Here is a 24,736-nt window from a genome sequence, read left to right as displayed (position 1 = left end):
TTTAAATTACTGAATTTAAGAAGAGTTTTTTTTTTCATTTTTTTTTCATTTTCCTTTATTATTTTAATTATGACAACAAAGATGCAAAGAAAGAGGACAGGGTAAAGTTACAGTGGAAGCCCAATCACCCATAAACAGAATTCTCGGTAGTCCCATCGATGATATCCCAGCCTTGAACTTTCAGCCAAAGAACATTAAGAAAAACAAAACTGAACCCATGTACAATACAATTACTTTGCCCCTCAAATCCCCAGTTGTAGTACATACTATTTCTTAGCAGCACACAATATAATCTAAAGACATTAGACTTATGTAACTCCTTAAACATTGAGGGCAAAGTACATTTCTCTAGTTCCATGCACATGCTTACTAGTTTAAGTTAGCCTCAAAAGTTTTAGTGGGTTGTTTTTCTTAAGGATTGGAGTCAAGGGAACATAGTAAAAAACGGTATTAAAGTGGCATTTGTTTGCATAGGCCCACCAAAACATAAGGGATATGGAAAGACAAATTATGGTCTAAATACAAGGAGACCCTACCCCTGAAGTTTCCTGGCACAGGACTGACTCTAGGCTCCAGGCACACTAGTTTGTCCAATTCAAGTCATCCTCTGTAGTGGCAATACACCTCCATTCCTCACTTAGTCTCTGTTGTTGTTGGTATCATGCTTCTGTATTAAAGATCCTGGAGTCTGCATATCCCATATTGTAGTCAGGATGGTGCGGAGCATCCTCTCATTTCACCTCACACTTATGGGGCAATAGAGAGAACCATGTCCTGTAGAGCAGGTCATTGTTGTTGTCAAGTCTTCTCAGTGTAAACGGAAGTCTCTTTTTAGGAGGTCGATGTCAGACCCTTGGTAGAGTCTTTCCTGGTAGAGGACTGCTTCCAGCTGTTGCTATAAAAGACCTTGGATGTTTCGTAGATAGCTTGCCTGGTTCCGGCGTGAATGGAGGATGCCCATTCTTCTGAGGCCTGTGCAGGTCATTATATCAATGTTCAGGGTGTAAGGTTCATTGTACTGAGATTTATTAGATAAGAACTTATCTGTATGTATGGTGTTTTCCCATTTTAATGTGTCTATGCAAACAAGGATCAATGCCATGAAGCGATATTGGTGCATCTGGAGGCAATGGGAACAAGACCAGCATTTTCCATGACATAGTTCAATCATAGGCATCAAACTGAGGGACAGTTCCACCAACAATCCTTACTGAACAGCTTACAAAGAAAAGACAAGATGAAAAGTGGATAGAAACATCATAGTAGAAGAATATATAGAGAGTTACATCAGTTAAAGAAAATACCCATAAAATATTCAAAAGATATATGTGTTCAATATGTGTTCAATTTGTGTCCTTCTAAGTAGGTCTGGGATTTGTTAGATCTACTGTATGTCTTTGGTCAGAGAATAGAACTGTGTGTTACTGAAGTTAAAAAGAGTAAATCTGGGGTACTAATGGTTGGGAGGAGCATATGTTCCCCCGCGCGGTTTGCAAAATGTAGACTGGTATGAAATTGCCAGTGACAGCCTGAGTATAGCTGAGCAGCTATCTGCCACCCCCCAGATCAATCTCCACCCCCTTAGCCAACCTCTGTAGCCAGCCTAGGAGTGGGGAAAACCCAGGGTGCCCCATCAGCTCCTTCCAGAAACCCACCTGGAGATCCGGAGGAAAGGGGGAGAGGGGGGTCGGGTGACCCATGTCCGAGCCCCCCTACCCTAGGTCGGGCTAAGGGGCCGCTGGCACATGCGGAGGCCTGCCAGCTGCCCGCCCGTGTTGGCTAAAAATCCTGCTCCAGGAAGGGAGAGAGACCCTCCCAAGCCCGAAGGACAGGGATTTAAGCCCCACCCTAGGCCAGGGTCTGGACCGGCCAGGGAGTGGGGAAAACCCAGGGTGCCGCATCAGCTCCTTCCAGAAACCCACCTGGAGATCCGGAGGAAAGGGGGAGCGGGGGTGGGGGGGTCGGGTAAGAAGAGTTTTTAAGCCCCACCCTAGGCCAGGGTCCGGACCGGCCAGGGAGTGGGGAAAACCCAGGGTGCCCCATCAGCTCCTTCCAGAAACCTACCTGGAGATCCAGAGGAAAGGGGGAGAGGGGGGTCGGGTGACCCATGTCCGAGCCCCCCTACCCTAGGTCGGGCTAAGGGGCCGCTGGCACATGCGGAGGCCTGCCAGCTGCCCGCCCATGTTGGCTAAAAATCCTGCTCCAGGAAGGGAGAGAGACCCTCCCAAGCCCGAAGGACAGGGATTTAAGCCCCACCCTAGGCCAGGGTCTGGACCGGCCAGGGAGTGGGGAAAACCCAGGGTGCCCCATCAGCTTCTTCCAGAAACCCACCTGGAGATCCGGAGGAAAGGGGGAGCGGGGGGTCGGGTAAGAAGAGTTTTTAACCAGGTTTTGTGTGTGTGCGTGTGTGTGCGTGCATGCGCGCGCGCGTGTGTGTGTGTGTGTGTGTGTGTGTGTGTGTGTGTGTAAAGCAGTGAAGTAAGATACATTTAAGAAGAGTTTTTAACCAGATTTTGTGTGTGTGTGTGTGTGTGTTTAAAGCAGTGAAGTAAGATACATTTCATTAATATCTACTTAGATATTTAGATGTAAGGGGAGAGAAAAAGAGAAAATACATACACAAAAGAGAGAAAAAATAGAGAGAGTGCACAAGGGATTTTCCAGAATGGAAAATGTAAAGAGACATAGAGACAAGCAAGTGGCTTGAAGAGCGTAACCAGCTTACAATGCCAGTTTTCAATGAAAAGATCAAAATACTTTATTCAGATGTGGACTCACCAAAAATACTTTGTTTGGGTTAAGGCCTTCATCTGCATTTTATCCTTATTAGAAGACCATATATACTTTCTAATGTGCTCAACTATTGATATCCTCTCTTAAAATAAATGCAGTCTAGAGCCCGGTGCGGTGGCACAAGGGTAAGGCATCTGTTTTGCCAGTGCTAGCCTAGGATGGACTGCGGTTCAATCCCCTGGCATCCCATCTGGTCCCCCAAGCCAGGAGCGATTTTTGAGTGCATATACAGGAGTAACCCCTGAGCATCACTGAGTGTAGCCCCCCCGCAAAAAAAAAAAAAAAAACAACCTCCAAAAAAAGCAGTCTACCCAAACTCTGTACTTTGGCTTATATTGTTAATAAATAAGCAAACTAAAAGAAAATGAACCATGATTGCTTTATGCTTCCCTCAACTATGTCATTATTTCTTTTTCTGTGTCATCAATTGACCGCTGTAGGGAGGAAGCAATTCAAGTAACAAAGGACAGGACAGGAGTCATCCTGGCCAATTTTATCTCTTCAAATGCCTTCCTTCCTTCGAAGCAAGTTTTGGTTTTTAATGGAAATTGTGGCCTAATGAGGCCAGTGTCTCTCTCTACTCCTCTTTTGAATACAGGCATAACTGACATAATGTTGACTGTTGATAAATTCTCATGCTTTGTAGGAGTAACTGAATTCTATATAGGTATCCTCCTTACAAATATGTTTCATCATCTCACTGGATATCACAAAACACAAAATTCAGGGAGGTAAGCCATTTGCCTTGCATAAGGTTGTCATTGGAGTGACACCAGGTCAAAGCCAGCAATGTGCTGGCTGATTTGTTTCTATTGGTTTTCAATTTTCTCCCTTGTTCCATAATAAATAGTACCATTTTGTATCGTATTTGCATATTTCCCATCATTAATAGCAGCTACTGAGATCTCTTTTCCTCCTGATGGTTTGGCATTTTATATTTACTTGAGTCTCTCAAATTTGGCACTAATCTGGTTATAGAGACTTTTTATATCTGAATGTCTTTATCACTTGCAATAGATGAGCATATTTGTGGCTAGATAATCATCTTAAAGTGGAGTTCTGTTGAATCACATAAATGCATTCATCTGTTCTTTTTTTTTGTTTGTTTTGTTTTTGGGCCACACCCATTTGATGCTCAGGGGTTACTCCTGGCTAAGCGCTCAGAAATCGCCCTTGGCTTGGGGGGATTATATGGGACGCCGGGGGATTGAACCGCGGTCCTTCCTTAGCTAGCGCTTGCAAGGCAGACACCTTATCTCTAGCGCCACCTCGCTGGCCCCATATTTATCTGTTCTTTTAAATAAAACTTGGAACCTGGTAAGATTTCAGAAAGTATATTATAAAATATTTCTTTTATAGCACTTTCTTTGACTACTTTGCATAGCCTAAAAAGATATGCTAAACTTAAATTTGTCATTTACTTCCCTTTCCCATTAAGACAGGAGATTAACCACCAATCAAAGCTAACAGATCTTTAGCAAGGCATCAACTCTGATCAAATGTATCTCCTAGCTATAAACACCTAAAATGCTAAGCATTCAAGAGAGGTCGCTTTTGTGGGAGGTGGGAAGGAGGCCTTTCTGGTGGTGCTCAGGCATGATTCCTGGCCCTGCTCAGGTGTATAATGATGTTTAGACAACAGAGAATTGTATGAGGATCAGCTGCATGCAAGGTAAAAGCCTTGTCTCTATGCTGTCTCTCCCTATCCCTTGTTTTTGGGCCACACCTGGCAGTTCTCAGGGGTTACTCCAGGCTCTGCACTCAGAAATTATACCTAGCAAATTTAGAGAACTATATAGGATGCTGGGTATTGAACCTGAGTTGGCTGCATGCAAGGCCAACACCCTACCCACTGTTCTATTGCTCCAGCCCCACTCCACCAATGATTTTTTTAAACCTAAAAAAGAGAGTGGTAGGTTAATAAATTTGGTAGCATCCGGTTTTAGTAAGTGTTCTCAGATTTACTTTATTATTCTCAGTCCCACGTCTCTGATAGACATTATAGAATATCACGATTTATTCAAGTTATATATTTTATGACCATATGCTTCTTTGTACTGTGAAAAATTCTGATTTTAGATGAAAACCTAAAACGTTTGTGTCTAGAAAGATGAAAGGAGTCTAAAAGTAGAAAGGTTTGAGATAAGACCAAAATTATCTGTGATCTGGGGAAATCAATGAAAATACCTCTACTTGTGCATTTTGTCTACATTTAGAAAAAAAATGTCACTCCCACTTGAAGTCAAGGTAAAATAACTATGGTGGTTAAGATCAAGACTGGGAAAAGAATTGTCAAATTGAAAACATCAATTGCATAACAGAAGAGACATAATGCCTTGCAGGTGGGAGTCAGGGAATGGAACGAAGTTAAATATTCCAACTAAGAACACGAGACCTATATGAAATTATTTTCATTGTGATGTTAGAAAGGGCCAACTAAAAATATCACTCGTGATTTTCTTGTTTCTGTAAAGCATTTCCATTTGAGCTTATGGGTATAATGAAGCGATGGGAAAGATTAGTGATTAAAAAACATTTGGATTATATTGCTGTCCTAAATTAGACACACTCAGAACATTAGCTGTTATTTGATTAGTTTTTCATTTTTTTTGGTAATGATAATAGACTTCAATTCAGAGAAGTCTTGTGAGGAGGGAGAAGAGTGTACGAGATGGAATGAGACAGAGCGAGATTGGTCATGAGCTGCTCATATGGAAGAGCTCCCTTCCCAAGGAAGTGTCTCCTCTTCTAAGGAAGTGTTCCCCATCCCTACAGAAGTGTTCCTGCTTGGAAATTTAATCTTTCTCTTGGATTCAAGTTGCCACTAGCTTTGCTTTCGGGGTGTGTTTTGTAAATTTGGAAAAGATCTATAAGCAACCCATCATCTCTATCGATGAGTTAGAACAAAAACTGACTCATGCAAATACAGCTTGCATTCACATTATTGGTCAATCAAAATTATTTTATCAAATAATTTTAATAATTTTAAATTTTCATTAATTTTTTTTTTTTTGGTTTTTGGGCCACACCCGGCGGTGCACAGGGGTTAATCCTGGCTGTCTGCTCAGAAATAGCTCCTGGCAGGCACGGGGGACCATATGGGACACCGGGATTCGAACCAACCACCTTTGGTCCTGGATTGGCTGCTTGCAAGGCAAACGCCACTGTGCTATCTCTCCGGGCCCCATTTTCATTAATTTTAATGAAAATGGTTTTTATTAACATTTTGGTTGACAATCAATTCAGTGAGTGAAGTGCTTGCCTTGAGTGAAGTGCTTGCCTTGAACATGGCGGACCCAGATTCAGTCTCTAGTATCCCATATGGTATCCTGAGCACAACCAGGAATGATCCTTGAGTGCAGAGTCAGGAGTGATCTTTGAGTATTGCCAAGTGTGGTCCCAATTCTCCCACCCTCCCAAAAAACAGTACAGTTATTTTCCTTGTATATAGTTAATTATGTTTTATTTCTTGTTAACATATTAAGTTCTGAAAGCCATAGAGCATTGGGTTTTTCATATTTTTCTCAGTAATCTACTCTATTTCATGTTTGCTAATGTTAACATTTTTGTTCAGTTAACATGTTTATGAGGCAGTCTCAGTCATAAATCATAAAAACATGTTTACTGACGCATTGAGCTTTCTGTTTTCTCTGCAGAGAACTTCCACTTCACAGCGAGCTAATATTTTTTTTTTTTTTTTTTGGTTTTTGGGCCACACCCAGTAACGCTCAGGGGTTACTCCTGGCTATGTGCTCAGAAGTTGCTCCTGGCTTGGGGGACCATATGGGACACCGGGGGATCGAACCGCGGTCCGTCCAAGGTTAGCGCAGGCAAGGCAGGCACCTTACCTTTAGCGCCACCGCCCGGCCCCAGCGAGCTAATATTTTATGAAGAAGTAACAACTGGACTTTTAACATTTGCATTCCTATTAATTCTGTGAAGTTACAATCAGTATCAAACACTAAATATATATGGCTTATACTACTATTTAGAAAGAATTTTATTTTATTTTGGTTTTGGGCCACACCCAGTGATGCTCAGGGGTTTCTCCTGGCTATGCACTCAGAAATTGCTCCTGCCTGGGGGGACCATATGGGATGCCAGGGGATTGAACCGAGGTCTGTCCTAGGTTAGTGCATGCAAGGCAAATGCTCTACTGCTTGTGCCACCGTTCTGTCCCCGACAGAATTTTAAAGAATTCTAGGCAGTGCTCCAGTGGTACTTCTGGTTGCTTCTAGTGGTACTTGGGTGCTTGGGGGAATGCTCCAAGAATCACGTGATGTTGGGATCAACCTAGAATTAGTTGCCTACAAGGCAACACCTAAATTTCCTATAACTCTCTCTCTATTCCTTCATTTCTGTCTATGACAAATCACACCCATATAGACAATTCAGCACCAGAGAATAATAGCAGCCCTTGACGCCCATCATTCAGTTCATCTTATTTCAGTTTTCCCTACCCCTTTGGAGCATTTCAAAGCAAATCCTAGTTCTTACCACCACCACCACCCCCAATAAAAACTTTGGCTCAAATTAACTTCAGCAGATTCAGTTCAATTTTCTTTATATTTGCTAGATATATTTATATATAAATATATGGATTCCATGTGATTCTTACATGCAGCAAAAGTAATAATCCCATGTAATGTATTTGTTTGTTTTCTCAATTGTCCTGAAATTGTCTTTTTACAAAAGCGGAGAGATAGGTGTGTAAGAGAAACTTCTATTAATAAAATTGCTAAGCTTCAAGATGGATTATTCTCAGTTTACATATATATATATATATCTTTCATTTTTCAGTGACTTTTTCTGTGGGAGAACATTTAGTAGCAATATAATACCACTAAACCCAAAACACGGACACAACAAAATGAGGAAATTCTTTTCATTCTTGTTGATTTCATTACAGAAAGCATGAAAAAGCACCCAAATTTGCTGTAGGAGAAACAAATTTATATCTATTAAGAAATTTATAGTACTAATGTGATCTCCTTACCTCAGCAGGCTCACTTCCATTTTTTTTAGGCTATCGAATTCATAAGGGATAAGTGAAAAATAATTGAGGAGCGTTTTTATTTTTATTAGCATGTTTGTTATTTCTTTACTGGGTAATATCCACTCAAATGTTCTATTCATGATTCACAGGGAAAAGATTAGAGTTGAATTTGGGTATCGTGTGCATCCAAGCATTGAATTTGATTCTTAGTGGAGTAATTGAATGAGAGCAGATATTGTGTATCAAATTTGTCCTGGCTTTTTAGTGTGCTAGCAAATGGCTTTGATTAGGAAGGTTTTAGGGTGGAGGAAGATGGGATGGGGGAGTCTAATTGCTTTTCTTTTGGCACATGGAAGGAAATGGGAGGATTGTGTGGGTGGGGTTTTTGGTGGATTTTTTTTTTTGCACCTTGTAGGGTGTGAGACTAAGAAGTGGCAGTTAAAGGAAAACAAAAAGCAGTGGGACTCAAAGTGAGTTTTCTCACTTGGCTTTATTAGCTCACTGGAAGTGAGTTGCTTGCCCTTCCTAGCAGGTGCCTGCAAGATTCAGAAAGAAGGCTGGCAGTGGCTTCTGTCTGGATAGTCCTTTGGTACCACCCATTTTGGACACTGTACGTTAGCGTTTTCTAATGCTGCTATTACCAAGGAGCCTGTGATTAACACACAAATTACCTTACAGTTCTAGAGATCATCCCCAGATGGTCCCTCTGGGTTATCAAGTAAGGCATTGGCAAGGATTCCTTCTAGAGTCCCTGAAAATGCAGAACTATACCTTTTTCCAGTTTTGAGAAGTTTCCTACAATTGGGAGGCCTCTCCAATTGGGAGACTGAATTTGCATCACTTTGATACAGGTCTCCTGTAACCCTACCCCTATTCTTTGTGTAAGCTTACCTATAAGAAAGACCCTCCCATTCCTGGGAGGGGTGTTGGAAAGGTTATAAAAGGTTTGTCCTGAGAAGCCAAAGGAGATTTTTGCCTGGATGAGGTTGGAGATAGAAGCAGGAGAAAAGATGGCTGAAAGAAGTTAAGATGCAGGGAAAGCTAAGGATGGCATGTGCTTAAATAGGCCACACATGTTGACCAGGGCAAATAAAGCTGATACTTTCTGAAGACTGTCTGTAAGTGAGTCTTATACCCGCTGCTCTCCTGAACCCAGATACCTGCATGTAGGAGAAGGTGGAGCCACGTGGTCCTGAGCTGGAGAAGAAAGGCCTCCATCACCATCCACCACCATCCAAGCCCATCCAAAGGGCTTACTGCAACAGTATCCTGCTTCTTATTTTGCATTTCACATAGGGTCTACAATACTGATACTCATGCTAATACTAAATCTAATGCTACTATTAATACTCACTAATACTAATACCACTGACAACCACATCAAATCCCATTTCCCTTGGGCTGTGCAGTATAACCTGTTCAGTCCCAGAGAATTAGGAGGAGATCATCTTGGAGAAGGGCTATGACTTGACCTGGTTTTGACTGATTTGTATGTTCTTTGTGGATGTGATGCTCCTTTAAGCAAAAAAATATTTTTTTTGCTTTCTTTTTGCTCTTTCAACAAATAATTTTTAAACTGAGCTCTTTTGAGTGCTAGGATAGTCATTGATCAATCTGGACTTTTCTGGAGCTTCTACTTTAACAGAGATTGGCAAACACCAAATCACCTAATACACAAGAAAACTATTGGCTAGCAAGGTAAGATGAAGAAAGTAATTTGAATGAATGGGTGGCCATTGGACTTGGAAATAGAAGGATTTCCTAAGACCAGAATCAAAAGGAGATGCTAACTATGTGAAAAAGAAGAACACACATTCTAGAAGGTGTATAAAAAATACCAGGTCTAAGGTAGAAAAAAAGTTTCTGGGTGGAAGAGGAGAAACTAAATACAGAATTATTTTTGAGAGGGGATATATCTGGTGGTGTTCAGGGATTATTACTGGTTCTGTGAGCAGGAATTATTCCTAACAGTGCTCAGGGGATGATATGGAATGTCAGGGATTGAACCTAAGTGCCTTACCTGCTGTACCAGTTCCAAAATGCAGAGATTGTTGAGCAAAAAAACCTAATATGTAATGTAGTCCCTGAGTTTGTGTTTCTCTATGTCATGACATTTGTATAATCTCTTAATATTAATTGACCTAAGTGTTGGTAGGTGATATAGTGTTGGACTATTATATATAAAATCTTATCATTGATAGTATTATAAAAATGATGCTTCAAATAAAATTTAAAAGATTACTTGACTGGTGTATAAGTGATGGTACCAGATAGAAAGAGTAAAAGGGAAATGGCACTAACATATAAGCAATTGCAACAGAACCCAATAGAAGATGGTGACTAAGAAGAAGAAGAAGATGGTAGAAACAATGTTCATGAATTTATGGCTTTTTTTCTTTGAAAAGTGGGGATGTATTCCCAAATAGAGCTCTGTGGGGGTTTTGGGGGTTATCAAAACCTACCTTTGGTGAGTTGTGGTTGGTTAAAATATCTGATAGTTCTAGAACAGCAGTGATACAATGGTTGCACTTTATGACATAAATTACCATCTTTCTGTGCCAGTTCAAATTACTGTTGAAAGTGCTAAAGGTTTGACATTCTTGAATATTGTCACCATTGATAAAAAAACTTAATAGTTTTGCAAATTTGTGGAATCTCTCCTGGGATACAAGTGTATGCAATTTTTAATACTTTTTCTTTCTTTTTCATCTAGAGAGCATGTCTAGTTGCCCTTTTTCATTGATGTTTTCAGGAAGAGACCATGTTCTCATGGTCTCTTCTCATTCTTCTTTCTTTTCATCATCCTTTGGTCATGTTGACAATTCTTTGCTACTGAATGATATCAGATTTGTTTTTCTTTTTGATACTGCCTAGTAATAGTCAGGGATCATTGCAGGTGCTATTTGGGCATTCATATGTGGCATGGGGGATTGTCTTATCTGCTGAATTATTGCTCCGACCTCACTACTTTACTCCCAATATTCACACTGGCTCACTGATCTTGGCTTTCTTCATTGAAATCTACGCACATACATATTGTGTTAGAAAGAATACTCTGGGCAATGCCAAAAGTTTGGCATTTATGTAACTTTACTTGCTTTATATACTTGGTTCATTTTAACAAACATCTTAAAACTCATTACATGACTAGCATGGTGCTGGCCACCAAACTTAGAAAGATATATATATATTTTTTTGATTCTATTATTTTTATTTTGTAATAGTATAATATAAATTAAGTAATTGTGTTCATTTGTCCATTAAATGGATATTTATTCAATATGCAGTGGCTTTCTAGAACTAAAGAACTGTATTAAAGGTTAATAGCTGTATCTTTAACATTAGCTTAACATTAGGTGCATAATATATCACATGACAATGCTGGAACAAGAAGGTAAGCTGACAACTATAAAAGATAGATATTACTGGTATCACTCACATTTGGTAAAACTGATGCTTACAACATTTGACAATACTCTCAAAATGCACATTTGAAAGATAACTCAAATGATCTGATTATTGAATTTACAATAATTTTTTCTCCATAAATTTTTTCCACAAATGTATAAATTACAAGTGAGAAATTCATTCTTCTTGGTATATAGTTCTGAGATTTTTGAGAAACCTAAAGTATCCTATTAATTACCATAATCAATTGCAAAACAGATTATTACCTTTAAAACCATTTCTTTGCAAATCCTTTCATTACTTTAGCTCCTGACAGTTGCTAATATATTGTTTCTATCGTTTTATTTTTCATGCTATTATATATTTGAAATTCATCAACTTTTATCCATTTTATTTTATTTCAGTGCATTTGAGATTCATGCATGCTGTGTATTTTTTTCTTTTTTTATATAATTTTTATTTTGATCATAGTGGCTTACATATTGTTGACAATAATATTTTAGGTACATATTTACATAAAATCAGGGGGGATTCCCATCACCAAATTGTCCTCCCTATTCCTCCGTTTTTGTTTTCCCTCCCATTTCTTCTGAAAGATATATTTTTACTAGTGAACTGAATGAAATCTGTCCTAGCCATTAGGAAAGGTGTATATGATCCATTAAAGTGATGTAAGAAGTGCTTGGTATTTCAAAGTAAAATTAAATTTAAACTATATATTATGAATGTCTCTGTGGTTGTGTGTGTGTGTGTGTGTGTGTGTGTGTGTGTGTGTGTGTGTATGTGTGTGTGGTATATGTGGATATGTGGGTGGTTGAGAGAGGGGACGAGAGAGAATTGGAAATAATTGATTTTCTTGATATCTGACAATATAAGGCTGCTTACTTTCTTCATGATTCAAATGTTCCGAAATGTATATGGGTGATGTAAACAATTTTCAATCAGAAAATGCTTTATAAAAATATTTCTCTTAGTTTATATTACTGCTTTTAATTTTTTATTAGTTGACTTTCTATCACATACCATTCTTCTTTAAAAATTACTTTATTTAAACACCATGGATATGAGGTTGTTCATAATACAGTTGTTTTTTTTCACAGCTGCAAAGTTGTTCATGTTGTCCAACCCCCTTCACCAGGGCTCATTTCCGGTCACCATTATCCCCAGTTTACCTCCTGCATTCCCCTCTGCCTTCTCCCCTGCCTGGCTTTGAGGCAGACATTCTCTCTCTCTCTCTCTCTCTCTCTCTCTCTCTCTCTCTCTCTCTCTCTCTCTCTCTCTCTCTCTCTCCTCTCTCTCTCTCTCTCTCTCTCTCTTCCCTTCTCTCCCACATCACATCCTTTTCTTGCAGTCCTTCCTTTTATACCACCATCCCTGCACGTTTCTTTCTGACCTCCACTTCCTGCTTTTCTCTGCTGAAGGAAATGGCAGCTGGTCCAGCCCAGCTTACATCTCAGCCCCACACATTCCTCTCTCCCATCATTGTAGCACTGCGTGGAACTTGGTAGCTTTGCCTTTTGGCTCTTTATAACCTCCTTCTGGATGCTCTTTCCATCCTGGTGCACTTTCAATTTTGTTTTGTTATTATTGATCTTATTCTTTATTTCTTTCCTGGTGAAATGTTTATTCTAAAACACATCTGCAAGCCATTTGTAGCACTGCATAGATATGATTAAACATTTCATTGCATCTGAGTGCTGAGAAGATATTACTTTAGTATCCTTAGGCCTTCCTCAGTAGCTTCTTTGAAAGCAAATGCTACATTTGCGTGCGAAAGTGGCACCCACCAAGTCCAGTTACAGAAGCAATAACTCGAGTCAGTAGAGTCCCCAAAGGTTCACCTCAGGGACATTTTGTAGTCGATGGCGATTGTTGTTTCCTAAGAGAATGAATTCAGAAGTAGAAGTGAAAGGCAAATAGGTCTAATATTAAATTTCAACATGAGTTTGGAGGCGATATTTGATAAAGGATGCAACCTGAATTAATTTGACATGTAGATAAGCTTGTGTGTAGCTCTGTTTTTGAAAGTGAATAGAGGAACCAACGTACAAATTACAAACAACTAAATTGGAAAATGGTTTCATTAGAAGCATTAAGAGGAAGTCCTTCCTTCCTTCCTTCCTTCCTTCCTTCCTTCCTTCCTTCCTTCCTTCCTTCCTTCCTCCATTTTTTCCTTCCTTCCTTCCTTCCTTCCTTCCTTCCTTCCTTCCTTCCTTCCTTCCTTCCTTCCTTCTCTCTCTCTCTCTCTCTTTCTTTCTTTCTTTCTTTCTTTCTTTCTTTCTTTCTTTCTTTCTTTCTTTCTTTCTTTCTTTCTTTCTTTCTTTCTTTCTTTCTTTCTTTCTTTCTTTCTTTCTTTCCCTCCCTTCCCTCCCTCCTTTCCCTCCCTCTCTCCCTCCCTCCCTTCTTTCTTTCCTTCCTCCTTCCTTCTTTCTTTCCTTCCTTCTTCCCTTTTCCTCCCTCCTTCCCTCCCTCCTCCCTCCCTCCCTCCCTCCCTCCCTCCCTCCCTCCCTCCCTCCCTTCCTTCCTCCCTCCCTCCCTTCCTCCTTCCTTCCTTCCTTCCTTCCTTCCTTCCTTCCTTCCTTCCTTCCTTCCTTCCTTCCTTCCTTCCTTCCTTCCTTCCTTCCTTCCTTCCTTCCTTCCTTCCTTCCTTCCTTCCTTCCTTTCAACATCTCTCAAGCATTTCATTGGCCACATCTATTTCTGTCTACTCATTGATCCGTAAGCAGCTTGAGGGAACAGTCAACATCTCATTTGCATCTAGGCTATCACATTGGGCCTTTCTTATAATTGTCCCTCCACGAATGTAAAAGTGTATTTTACACTTACTTCAGAGTAACTTCATACCCTTAACCACATGAACGATTAGTATGTGAAATGCATTCAAGATTTTGTGCTCTGGGAAACAGGCTCGCATTAGAGAAATAAAGATGGTTTTTAAGACAAAAAGATAAAAACACTTTTTCTCGACTGCAGGGTAATCAAATACTGTAATAGATTACCAGAGAAGGAGGTGAAATCTCCATCCCTGGAGATCCTTAAAAATTGGAGAGAGAAAACATCTGTGAGAATGACTGAAGCATTAAATCTGTCTTGAGGCAAGTAGATAGACACAATGACAAATGATTCTGGGATTCTCTGATTACTTGGCCCGGAGAAGAGAAGGCTGGGGGGAGCCATTAAAACCCCTTCAAATATGGGAATCAACCATTATTGCTTTCTGTAGGAAAATCACACCAAGGAGCTTAACATAAAGTCAGGGAGACTTAGGTTACGTGTGATAGTTTGAGGTTTGAAGACATGGGGTGTGGGGAGGGGAGGGCAGGGAGAGCGTTCTGCAAAATGAAAGATTGATTTGTGTGAGATGAGGCCTCAGCTTTATAATCCAATTGCAGTAAAATCTTTTTATATGATCCTACATTGAGAAAATTATTTCAATACATTAGATGCACCATTTTTTGCACCCTTTTTGGGGCGGGGGCAAAAGAAAAACATATGGGAGTAATATTTTATTTTATTTCTATTTATTTCTTATGTTTTTGGGAGGGGACACAACCTGTGAAAGGTCAGGGGTTACTCTCGGCTCTTTACTCAGGAATTACTCTTGGCAATGCTTGACTGGGGTGGGTGGGTGGGTGGGTGGGGGGAAATTATAGAAGATGCTGGTTTGGAACTTGGGTCAGCTAAATGCAAGGCAAAAAGTATCCTCCAGCTTGGGGGAGTAATGTTTTAAGGCACTCTCCAAGTTTCATGTCTGGGAAAAGAGAACAGAGACCATCTTTATGGAGTGTTGCCCATTGAAATACCTGTAGAAGGTCAACAGTTGAACATTATATTCAGCTACCAAACAGAGCATGACCTTAAAGCACATGTCAGCGCACTTATGACAGTCTCGCTTTCCTCAATGTGCTTTTCTCTCCCCACCAAAAGTTTAAAAACAATAGTCGTGTGTGTATGTGTGCGTGTTTGTGTGTGTGTGTATTTAGAGCCTATAAGTGTTAAGCAGATGGAAATCAACACGCAATTGATTGCAACAGTAATGAGAATATGGATTGTCATTTTAACATTTGGCCACATGATGTCACCATTGGATTTTGGTTTCTTTCTGTATTTTGGCGCAGATGACGGTATTTTCAAAGCTGGATCCGAGAGATCTGAAACGCGAGGGGCAGCAGAAATCCAAGAAGATGAAGATACTCAAGTTGAGGTTCCAGTTGACCAGGTAGGTATTCCCTCTGTCTTCCCAAAACATATTCCTATTTTTTTTAAAATGTGTTTTGTGTTAACTGTTCCAGACTGTTCCCACACTTTTCTTGGATAAAAACTCCACAGTGTGCTGTGACAGAACAGCCTAAGGATAAAATAAAACCCCACTAATAATTCTTCCCAGAATTTCCATCAAGAAGAGCTGTTTGCATGTTTTAAAAATGATTTTTTAACTGAAAATGGTATTGCTTTAATAACCAGCATTGAAGGATCTGGTGGTTGTAATAATAAAGTCAGAGATATAAAGTAGAGAAGGGTTGATAGCAAAAAAGTCTTGGTTTGGAGTTATTAAACTAGGAAAGAGGTCTTCTTCCATTTTGAAAATTAAGTTTTTAAAATGCCAAGATAATCTCTTCTATTGGGTGCTTAAATGACTGTAACTGGAAGTTGTCTTTTCTTATGGAATTTCTCCTGTAAAGGCATCTCAAATATTTACTAAGTATGTGCTGGTTTTCTCTCTGGGCTTGGAGGGTTTATGAGTGGGATATTTTGTGTGTGTGTGTGTGTGTGTGTGTGTGTGTGTGTGTGTGTGTGTGTGCACGCACGCGTGCATGCACTATTATAGAAGAGACTAAATACCAATCCTGGCTGAATGATGAGAGCCATAAAAGTCAGTTCCACATTTTTAACACAAGTCAATCAGGTTCCTCCCAATTAATTCCAAGGGGATTGGAATTTAGGGTAATAGGGTAATAGGGATGAAATCATAGTACCATACTCAAGGGAGCTAGAAGCAGTAGGCAGGGCTGCATTTCATATGAAAAAGCCACATATGAAAATGCCACAATCCCGCAGACTCCATAGATGACCTTAATAGTATTTGCCTAAACAATGAGGATGTGAACTCACTGATTATTCTAGAAGTCTTTTTTTTTTTTTTTTTTTGGTTTTTGGGCCAGCCCAGCGTTGCTCAGGGGTTACTCCTGGCTGTCTGCTCAGAAATAGCTCCTGGCAGGCACGGGGGACCATCTGGGACACCGGTATTCGAACCAACCACCTTTGGACCTGGATCGGCTGCTTGCAAGGCAAACACAGCTGTGCTATCTCTCCGGGCCCTATTCTAGAAGTCTTTACTGTAAGCACCACCTCCCCAGTGAAGAACTATTATGTTAAAAATCACACTGATTTATAATACCCAATTTATTACCCAGGCTCAATGACAACTTGTAACTTATTTATTTATTTATTTATTTATTTATTTATTTATTTATTTATTTTGCAAACTACAGTTTTGGAGTTTGGCCCTTAGAGAAAATGAAAAATTTCAGTTTTCTATAAACATTTATATCTTTTTTTGGGGGTGGTCACACGTGCGGCCACATCCAAGGCAAAAGCTCTACCACTGTGCTATTTCTCCAGCCTCTATAAAGATCTAATTCAATCTTATATTTGCTTTAAGACAAAGAAAAGCAATCATCATGAATATCCTTTATGTAATAGTTGCTGAATTCCAGACTAATTGATATTCCACAGTCAAAATGCCAAGTATCAAGAGAAAACCAGAGTAGTACTTCCAAAAGAGAAATTTTTTTGTTAATCACTTAACAAGCCACTAAATCTGCGACAGGTTTTTTTTTCTTCTAATTTGATGATCACAAGGCAGAGAGATGCTGGTAGAGGGCAATGGTCTCTGATGAGACTTGGGTAGCTTTGGAGACGGATCTACAGATCGTGATTTTTTACTAAAGTGGGATTTGCTCGCTTATGAAAACACAAGCCTGTAAGAGAGATTCCTTAGGCAGATGCCTACAAGTTCTTCACAAGTAAATGTCTGGTGAAAGGAGACACAAGTAGGGAACACAGCACACACAGACTTCCACTGTTCTTTGGTCCTATTTTGAATGGAGTTGGGTTTAGTTAGCTCAGGTGTCCGAGGGAGTGTGAGATGCTTTGAAGGTCAGGTCTTAAAGAGTCATTTACTCTCTGGGTTATTGGCTTCATGCTCCTAAATAGTTTTCTTAGAAAGATTGTGGAAAAGTCAAATGAGACAAGCAAAAATGAACGTAATGTACCAGTACAGTAAGAACAGCTCTGAGGATATTTTTGACTCAACGGATTCTCTTGATTGAGGAGTATTCCTGAGGGCCAGTCACTTATTTGTTGTTTGTTTTGTGTTTTGGGGCCACTCCCTGAAGCCTCACCCCCCACCCTTTCTCCCTAGGTAACTTGACCTTACCTGCAAGACCCCGCCCATTCCTGGGAGGGGTCTTGGAAAAGGTAGATAATGCCTTTGACCCAGGGGATTGGGGGCTTTTGCGGGTCTCTCGCCCTTCTGGTCTTTTGCCAGCATGGAGGTCAAAGGGAAGATGGCTGAAAGGAGTTAAGATGCAGGGCTAGCGAAGAATGGCTGTGCTTGAATGGTTATGATATAGGCCACACACATGTGGTGGATAGGGCATGAATAAAGTTGATGCTTCCTGATGCCTGTCTCTAGATGAATAATTCCACCGTTCACCTAAACCTGGGACCTGCCAGCTGGATGGGGGTTTCGGAGCCACGTGGCCTGGAGTGGCAGAGAAATCCACCTCCATCCACCACCATTATTAATTATTTAATGCAACAGCTCCCTGTGGGGCTCAGGGCTTACTCCTGATTTTCTGCTCATGGACCATATGGGATGCCGGGATCAAACCCAGGTTAGCCATGTGCAGAGCAAATGTGCTATATGCTGTACTACTGTTCAAGCTCCTATCCTAGGCTTTATTATTATTATTATTATTATTATTATTATTATTATTATTATTTTCTTTGAGCCACACCCAGCAGTGCTCAGGGGTTACTACTGACTCTGCTCTCAGAGGTCATTCCTGGTTATGCTCAGGGGACCATCTGGGATGCTGAGAATCAAACTCAAGTGGAATGTGTGCAAAGTTGCTCCAGCTCTTGACCTGGACATTTTTAAAACTCAAATAAATATGATAACAAACCTGTATGTTAGGTCTTATTATTACCATTTTACCATTTTATAGCTAGAAAGACTGTGAACTCCTCTAGGTAAGAATTACTCAAAGTTGGACTGTGAAATGTAGGGGAAAAGATTGGAATGCAGTTCTAATTTCCAAGTATAGAGTGATATGAAGCATATTAAGTGAAAAAAATAATTATCCCAAGGGAGAAAAAATTTCGACATAATAAAGAAAATGGAGCACTTACATATTTCTTGACTCAGTGATAAAATATAATTATATATGTTCCTTCGGGCAATACCTCGCTAATCTATTTGTGTTGGTTTTCTCTCATATCTAAATGGTTCATATTAAAGTGTTCATATCCAAGGTCTGTGAAGAGAGTGTTGTGGGGTCAGGTTGTGAAAATTGTTTGAGTAATTTATCCATTTATAGGTGATCACAAGGCAGATCTGATTTTAAAAGTAAATATCCAGGCATCAGTTGAATTCATTCATTCTCAAGGACTTCTTGTTTTTCATTGTCCTACATGGACAGAAGAACTAATTATCTTAGATCTAAACTAAGAGGTCACTGTGAACATTTTTGAAAGATCTTGCTATGGACTTGCTCTGGAACAGTCCTTCCCTCACATAATATTGCCTTTGAATGTTTTTTTCATTTCTCGAGATATTTCCTGGCTATATGTCACTACTAAAGTGCTCCTGGCCTCTAGTGTACAACAGCCCGGGATAATTGTAAATGTCCCTTATCTCCCATCATACCCTGAAACCAAAATCACCCAGTTCAAAATGTCAATAAGACTACAGTGTGGAGGTCATGGAAATTGCTGGTCTTGTTCCTATGGCCTCCAGATGCACCAATAACGCTTCATGGCATTGATCCTTCTTTGCATAGACACATTAAAATAGGAAAACACTATACCTACAGATAAGTTCTTATCTAATAAATCTCAGTACAATGTACCTTACACCCTGAACATTGATAGAATGACCTGGCACAGGCCTCAGAGGAATGGGCATCCTCCATTCACGCCAGAACCAGGCAAGCTATCTACGAAACATCCAAGGTCTTTTATAGCAACAGCTGGAAGCAGTCCTCTACCAGGAAAGACACTACCAAGGGTCTGACATCGACCTCCTAAAAAGAGACTTCCGATTACACTGAGAAGACTTGACAACAACAATGACCTGCTCTACAGGACATGGTTCTCTCTAGTGCCCCTTAAGTGTGAGATGAAACGAGAGGATGCTCTGCACCATCCTGACTGCAATATGGGATATGCAGACTCCAGGACCTTTAATACAGAAGCATGATACCAACAACAGAGACTATGTGAGGAATGAAGGTGTATTGCCACTACAGACGATGACTTGAATTGGACAAACTAGTTTGCCTGGAGCCTAGAGTCAGTCCTGTGCCAGGAAACTTCAGGGGTAGGGTCTCCTTGTATTTAGACCATAATTTTTCTTTCCATGTCTCTTATATTTTGGTGGGCCTATGCAAACAAATGCCACTCTAACACCATTTATTACTACTTTCCCTTGACTCCAATCCTTAAGAAAAACAACCCACTAAAACTTTTGAGGTTAACTTAAACTAGTAAGCATGTGCATGGAACAAGATAAATGTACTTTGCCCTCAATGTTTAAGGAGTTACATAAGTCTAATCTCTTTGGATTATATTGTGTGCTGCTAAGAAATAGTATGTAATACAAATGGGGATTTGAGGGACAAATTAATTGTATTGTACATGGGTTCAGTTTTGTTTTTCTTAATTTTCTTTGGTTGAAAGATCAAGGCTGGGATATCATCGATGGGACTACCGAGAATTCTGCTTATGGGTGATTGGGCTTCCACTGTAACTTTACCCTGTCCTCTCTCTTTGCATCTTTGTTGTCATAATTAATAAAAGCAAAAAAAAAAAATAAAATAAAAAAAAAAGACTACAGTGTGTAGAGCTTGGGTTTGATCTTCAGCATCCCATATGATCTCCTGAGCCCATAGGAATAGTTCCTGAGTGCAGAGTAACCCTTGAGCACCACTGGGTGTAGCCCCCAAAACAAACCCACAAAACTCCAAACCAAACCCAAACAATTTAACAAAATGCCAGCAATCCCAAGGCCCAGTAACCTGGCTGTGGTGCAAAGATGAGAGTTTGTTTGTTTATTGGTTTATATGTTATAAATTATGTCTCCTTATAGTGCCAAGGTCAGGCGGGTTTACAGTTTATTATTGAAGATTTGGTGACATTGAACTGTATATATAATAGCTAGTTTAAGTGGCCAAGTTTTATAGGAAGCAGAATTCTACAAAAAGAACACTTGGAAAATGATATTTGAGTTTTATTCCCTGAAAAACGGCCTATTATTGTTTTAGCTTCCCTACCCATCCCAACCACTATGAGAAGGGGCTTCAAGGAGTAGGAGAAAATGCTGTTACTCCAACTATTGCTGTGCTGAGAGCAATCAACTTTGATCTCCATCCCTGTAGTCTTCTGACTTCTGGTAGTAGCCAGGAAGCCCCAGCAGGGTAAAATTCCAACCTGGCACCATTCTTGACAGCCTAGCATAATAATGCCACTCAGGATGGAAATTTGTGTTTGTGTCTGCCATTGGGTATTATAAACTAATCCAAACAAGAGTTCAGAATCTTGGTTTATTTATAGTCGCTCTCTCTCTTTCTCACTCTCTCACTCACTCACTTTCTCTCATTTTTGCCACACTCAGTGGCACTTAGGGGTTACTTCTGGCTCTGCCCTCATAAAATATTGATAGGCCCAGAGGATCATATGGGATGGCAGAGATTAGAATCAGGTTGGCCATGTGCAAGGCAAATTGCCCTTTGTGCTGTGCTATTGCTCTAGCCCCCCCCCTTTTTTTTAAAATTTTATTTTATTGAAACCATTGTGATCTACAAAGTCCTTCATAGTTGAATTTCACTTGTACAGTAAATCAGGGCCATTCCCACCACCAGTGTCAACCTCCCTCTATCAATGATCCCAAAGTACATCCTATACCATTTTGCCCCCCTGGGCTACTAATATAACAGGCCCATTTAAGTTTAGATTGTTCTAGTTTGGGTCTCTTGATTCTATTATTGTTGACTTTGACTTGGATATTTAGTTCTGTCCTTTTTTCTCTCTATCAGTGTACCTGAGACCACTTGACTCCTGAACTTCAGCCTTTCTTTTTAATTCTATAGAAAAAATGCAGAAATATGAGCTAAAACAAAGTAATCCATGTCCCAAGGTTTTATGTAAAAGGTGGGAACCCCCTTTCTCTTATTTAACATGCACACTCTTTCTTCCTGCTTCCCCTTTTTATAAACTCATATTTTCACCTCCACATGTCTGTGTTACTGGTCCATCATCCATTGGTTTTAATTTCATGGGTGGCTGTTTTCTTTTCTGTGTATCATATAGGTCTATCAATTTTTAAATATCTACTATAGAGCAATGTCACAAAAGGGACACACAAAAAAAGGAGCTCACAAAAAAAAGGGAGCTCACAAAAAAGAGTGTGTATGTTCAATATGCTGTAATTAATCAGAAGACAATTGCACACTATTCATCACAAGCAAAATAAACGGAGTTCTTTGAAATTAATTACCCTAAGGATGGGCCAAGGCAGCCTATCATCAGATCCCCTATGAAGAAACGTTCCAGCTCGGTACAGGCTGATAGTATCAGAATATCCTTAGTTGTCATGTACTTTACAGATTTCCTCAGGCCAAAGCACCCCCTTTTACCTCCCTGCTGTCCTGAAACATACACTTACGTGATGTATTTTGCTTCCAGGGACATTTTAGTTCACAATGATTGCTTGACGCAGATAGAATATAACACTATTTTATTGATTTATTTTTTTGTCCTGCACTTTTTAAAAGAACCTATGGTCTGAAGTCTATGACTAGACATAGGAGTTCTGTTTTTCATGTCCCTGACTCGGTCTTATCAAGGATCTATCTCTTATGGAAAACTGAAAGCCGCATACATATATTTTGGTGAAAGGCAAGCTAAGTGAAGTGCTTGCTTGTATGATGTTTTATTTTTTTAAAATGAAGAATTCTCCTCACCCAATTTATATTTAGACACTATAGTTTGGAATATTTTTAGTAATAAAGCTCCAAGCATACACTGTTCCAATACTACATCCATCATCGGTGTTTATGTCTGTCCATTTTCTACCAATGTTTCAAGGTCCTTCCCACCTCTTCACTCCTCTTTTTTTTTTTTTTAGCTTTTTCATCACCTTTAAAGTGCCCAAGGTTCTCCACCATTGTTCTTATGGTAAACCAAATTTACATAAATCACCATTTCTTCCTCCCCCTATAACTCCTCCACTTTGTATTCTCAGTTCTGTAATCCAAAACCAAGGACTTGCTATTATTTTATGTCTTTCATTTCCTCATCTTGTGTCTTTACCACAAATGAGTTAGATCATCTGGTCTTTGACTTTCTCCATCTGACTTAGTTTGCTTAACATGCCACCCTTAAGCTACATCCAAGGAATCTATTATGTTAAGTGAACAAGTCAGAGGGAGAGAGATAGACACAGAATAGTCTCATCTATGGGTTTTAAGAAAAATTAGACATTACTGTAATAAGGTCTAGAGACAATAGAGTTAAGGGCTGGAAGGGTCAGAAGGACCGGCTCACACTTTGAAGCTCACCACAAGAGTGGCTAATGCTAATAGGGAAATAACTACACTAACAGCTAGCATGACAATGTTAAAGAATGAGAGAAGTAGAATGCCTGTTGCAAATGCTGGCAGGGGTGGGGAGGAGAGGGGGGCATTGGTGGTGGGAATGTTGCACTGGTGAAGCGGTGGTGTTCTTTTTATAACTGAAACCCAACTAGAAATATGCTTATAATCATGGTATTAAATATTTATATTAAAAAATAAAATTCTAAATTTTAAATCCCCACATTTCTAAAATTATAAATTCCATTCTAAAATTCTAAGCTCTAAATTTTTAAAATTCTAAATTCTATTCTAAAGTTCTAAGTTTCTAAATTTCTAAATTCTAAATTTCTAAAATTCTGAATTTCTAAAATTCTAAATTCTATTCTAAAATTCTGAATTTCTAAAATTCTAAATTCTATTCTAAAATTCTGAATTCTAAAAAAAGCTATATCCAAGTTGCAGTGAACTGCACGATTTCATCTTTTCTTACAGCTGCATAGTATGCCATTGTGTAGATATACCACAGTTTCCTTGTATATTCATTGGGATTTTATGTCGTTTCCATGTTCTGGCTATTCTACTCAATGCTACAATGAACATAGATGTCCATATTATATCAACTCCTCCTGACTTGACCTTTACCTCCTCAGTCTACTTAGTGGACATGCATCTTTTAAAATAATAATTATCATATGTTTGGAGCCAGGAGATTAATGGATCCAAATTATTTTATTTTACTTGACAGTAATGAAGCTCCACATAGGGGAATGGTATTTCCCTATAAAGAAGCTCCAGAAAGACATCCAGATTTCTGACTTTGAGAGGGGTGCTTTCAGACGTTCTCAGTGAAGTAACTGGAGAAATTTGGGACTTCTAATTATTCCATTGAGAGTGATATGTTCTGTGTGTAGCAACCACTCAGTCATCACTACCCTCCCTGAACAGAAAGGAATAAGGTGCAATCATAAATTTATGAGGTTTTATTTTCTAGTCATACTCTCTTGATGAATCATATTTATCTTTGCTACTAAGGGCCACAAGGTAAGATGAACATGATGAGCATGATTTGGCGTCTGAATATTCCTATGAATCATCCATAAGCTTTCCTGAGACATAATGTATAGAGATTTGTGTTTAATTGATAGAAATAGTAATTAATAGTTGAATATAGCCTCTGAGAATTTCTACTGTCACTGAAAGACGATCAACAATTGCTTCTATTGTAGGAAAGTTTAATGGGGGACTGTTTCCTAGTAGTGATTAAATAGTCTCCTGCTATCAAAAATGCAAGTTTTAAATTTATTGAGATTTCTTTTATGGATATTTATGGAAACTCTCAGCACCTGAATAACCAGGTGGTTCGTTTAAAACTTCCTTCAACATGTATCGTTATAAAGTCACATCTTCGAACAGAATTCGTGTTTTTGCAATTCCTTAGACTATATCTAAAACCCTCTGTTATCCCCTTGAATGAAAATCAAGCTCTGAAAGCTAAAAATAGGAAGCAGTCATTGGCTCTCATGAAAAATGGAAACTGATAATTTCAAAACACCCCATTCAACTTGGAAGGGGATAATGATAATAGTATTAGTTTCCATGGAAACATAAGAAAACCAAGAGTGCTAACCCCTATGTTTTCAACCTCCATGCCTGAACTTAGCCATGAAGTTCACAGAAGTGA

General features: G+C 39.4%; 1 protein-coding gene across 1 annotated transcript in view; it reads left to right on the top strand.

Moving 5' to 3' along the window:
• The window catches only part of DCDC2 (doublecortin domain containing 2), a 169,665-nt gene that overhangs the window by 124,898 nt on the left and 20,031 nt on the right, over positions 1–24,736 (top strand). Inside the window, exon 9 of the mRNA XM_049764977.1 lies at positions 15,316–15,416. Within this exon, the coding sequence (XP_049620934.1) occupies positions 15,316–15,416 (101 nt within the window). The remainder of the gene's footprint in view (positions 1–15,315; positions 15,417–24,736) is intronic.

Source organism: Suncus etruscus, chromosome 18, assembly GCF_024139225.1.
Source record: "Suncus etruscus isolate mSunEtr1 chromosome 18, mSunEtr1.pri.cur, whole genome shotgun sequence".
Lineage (NCBI taxonomy): Eukaryota > Metazoa > Chordata > Mammalia > Eulipotyphla > Soricidae > Suncus > Suncus etruscus.
The sequence above is the reverse complement of the archived record's forward strand: the minus strand, read 5'-3'. Positions and strand labels throughout refer to the sequence as shown.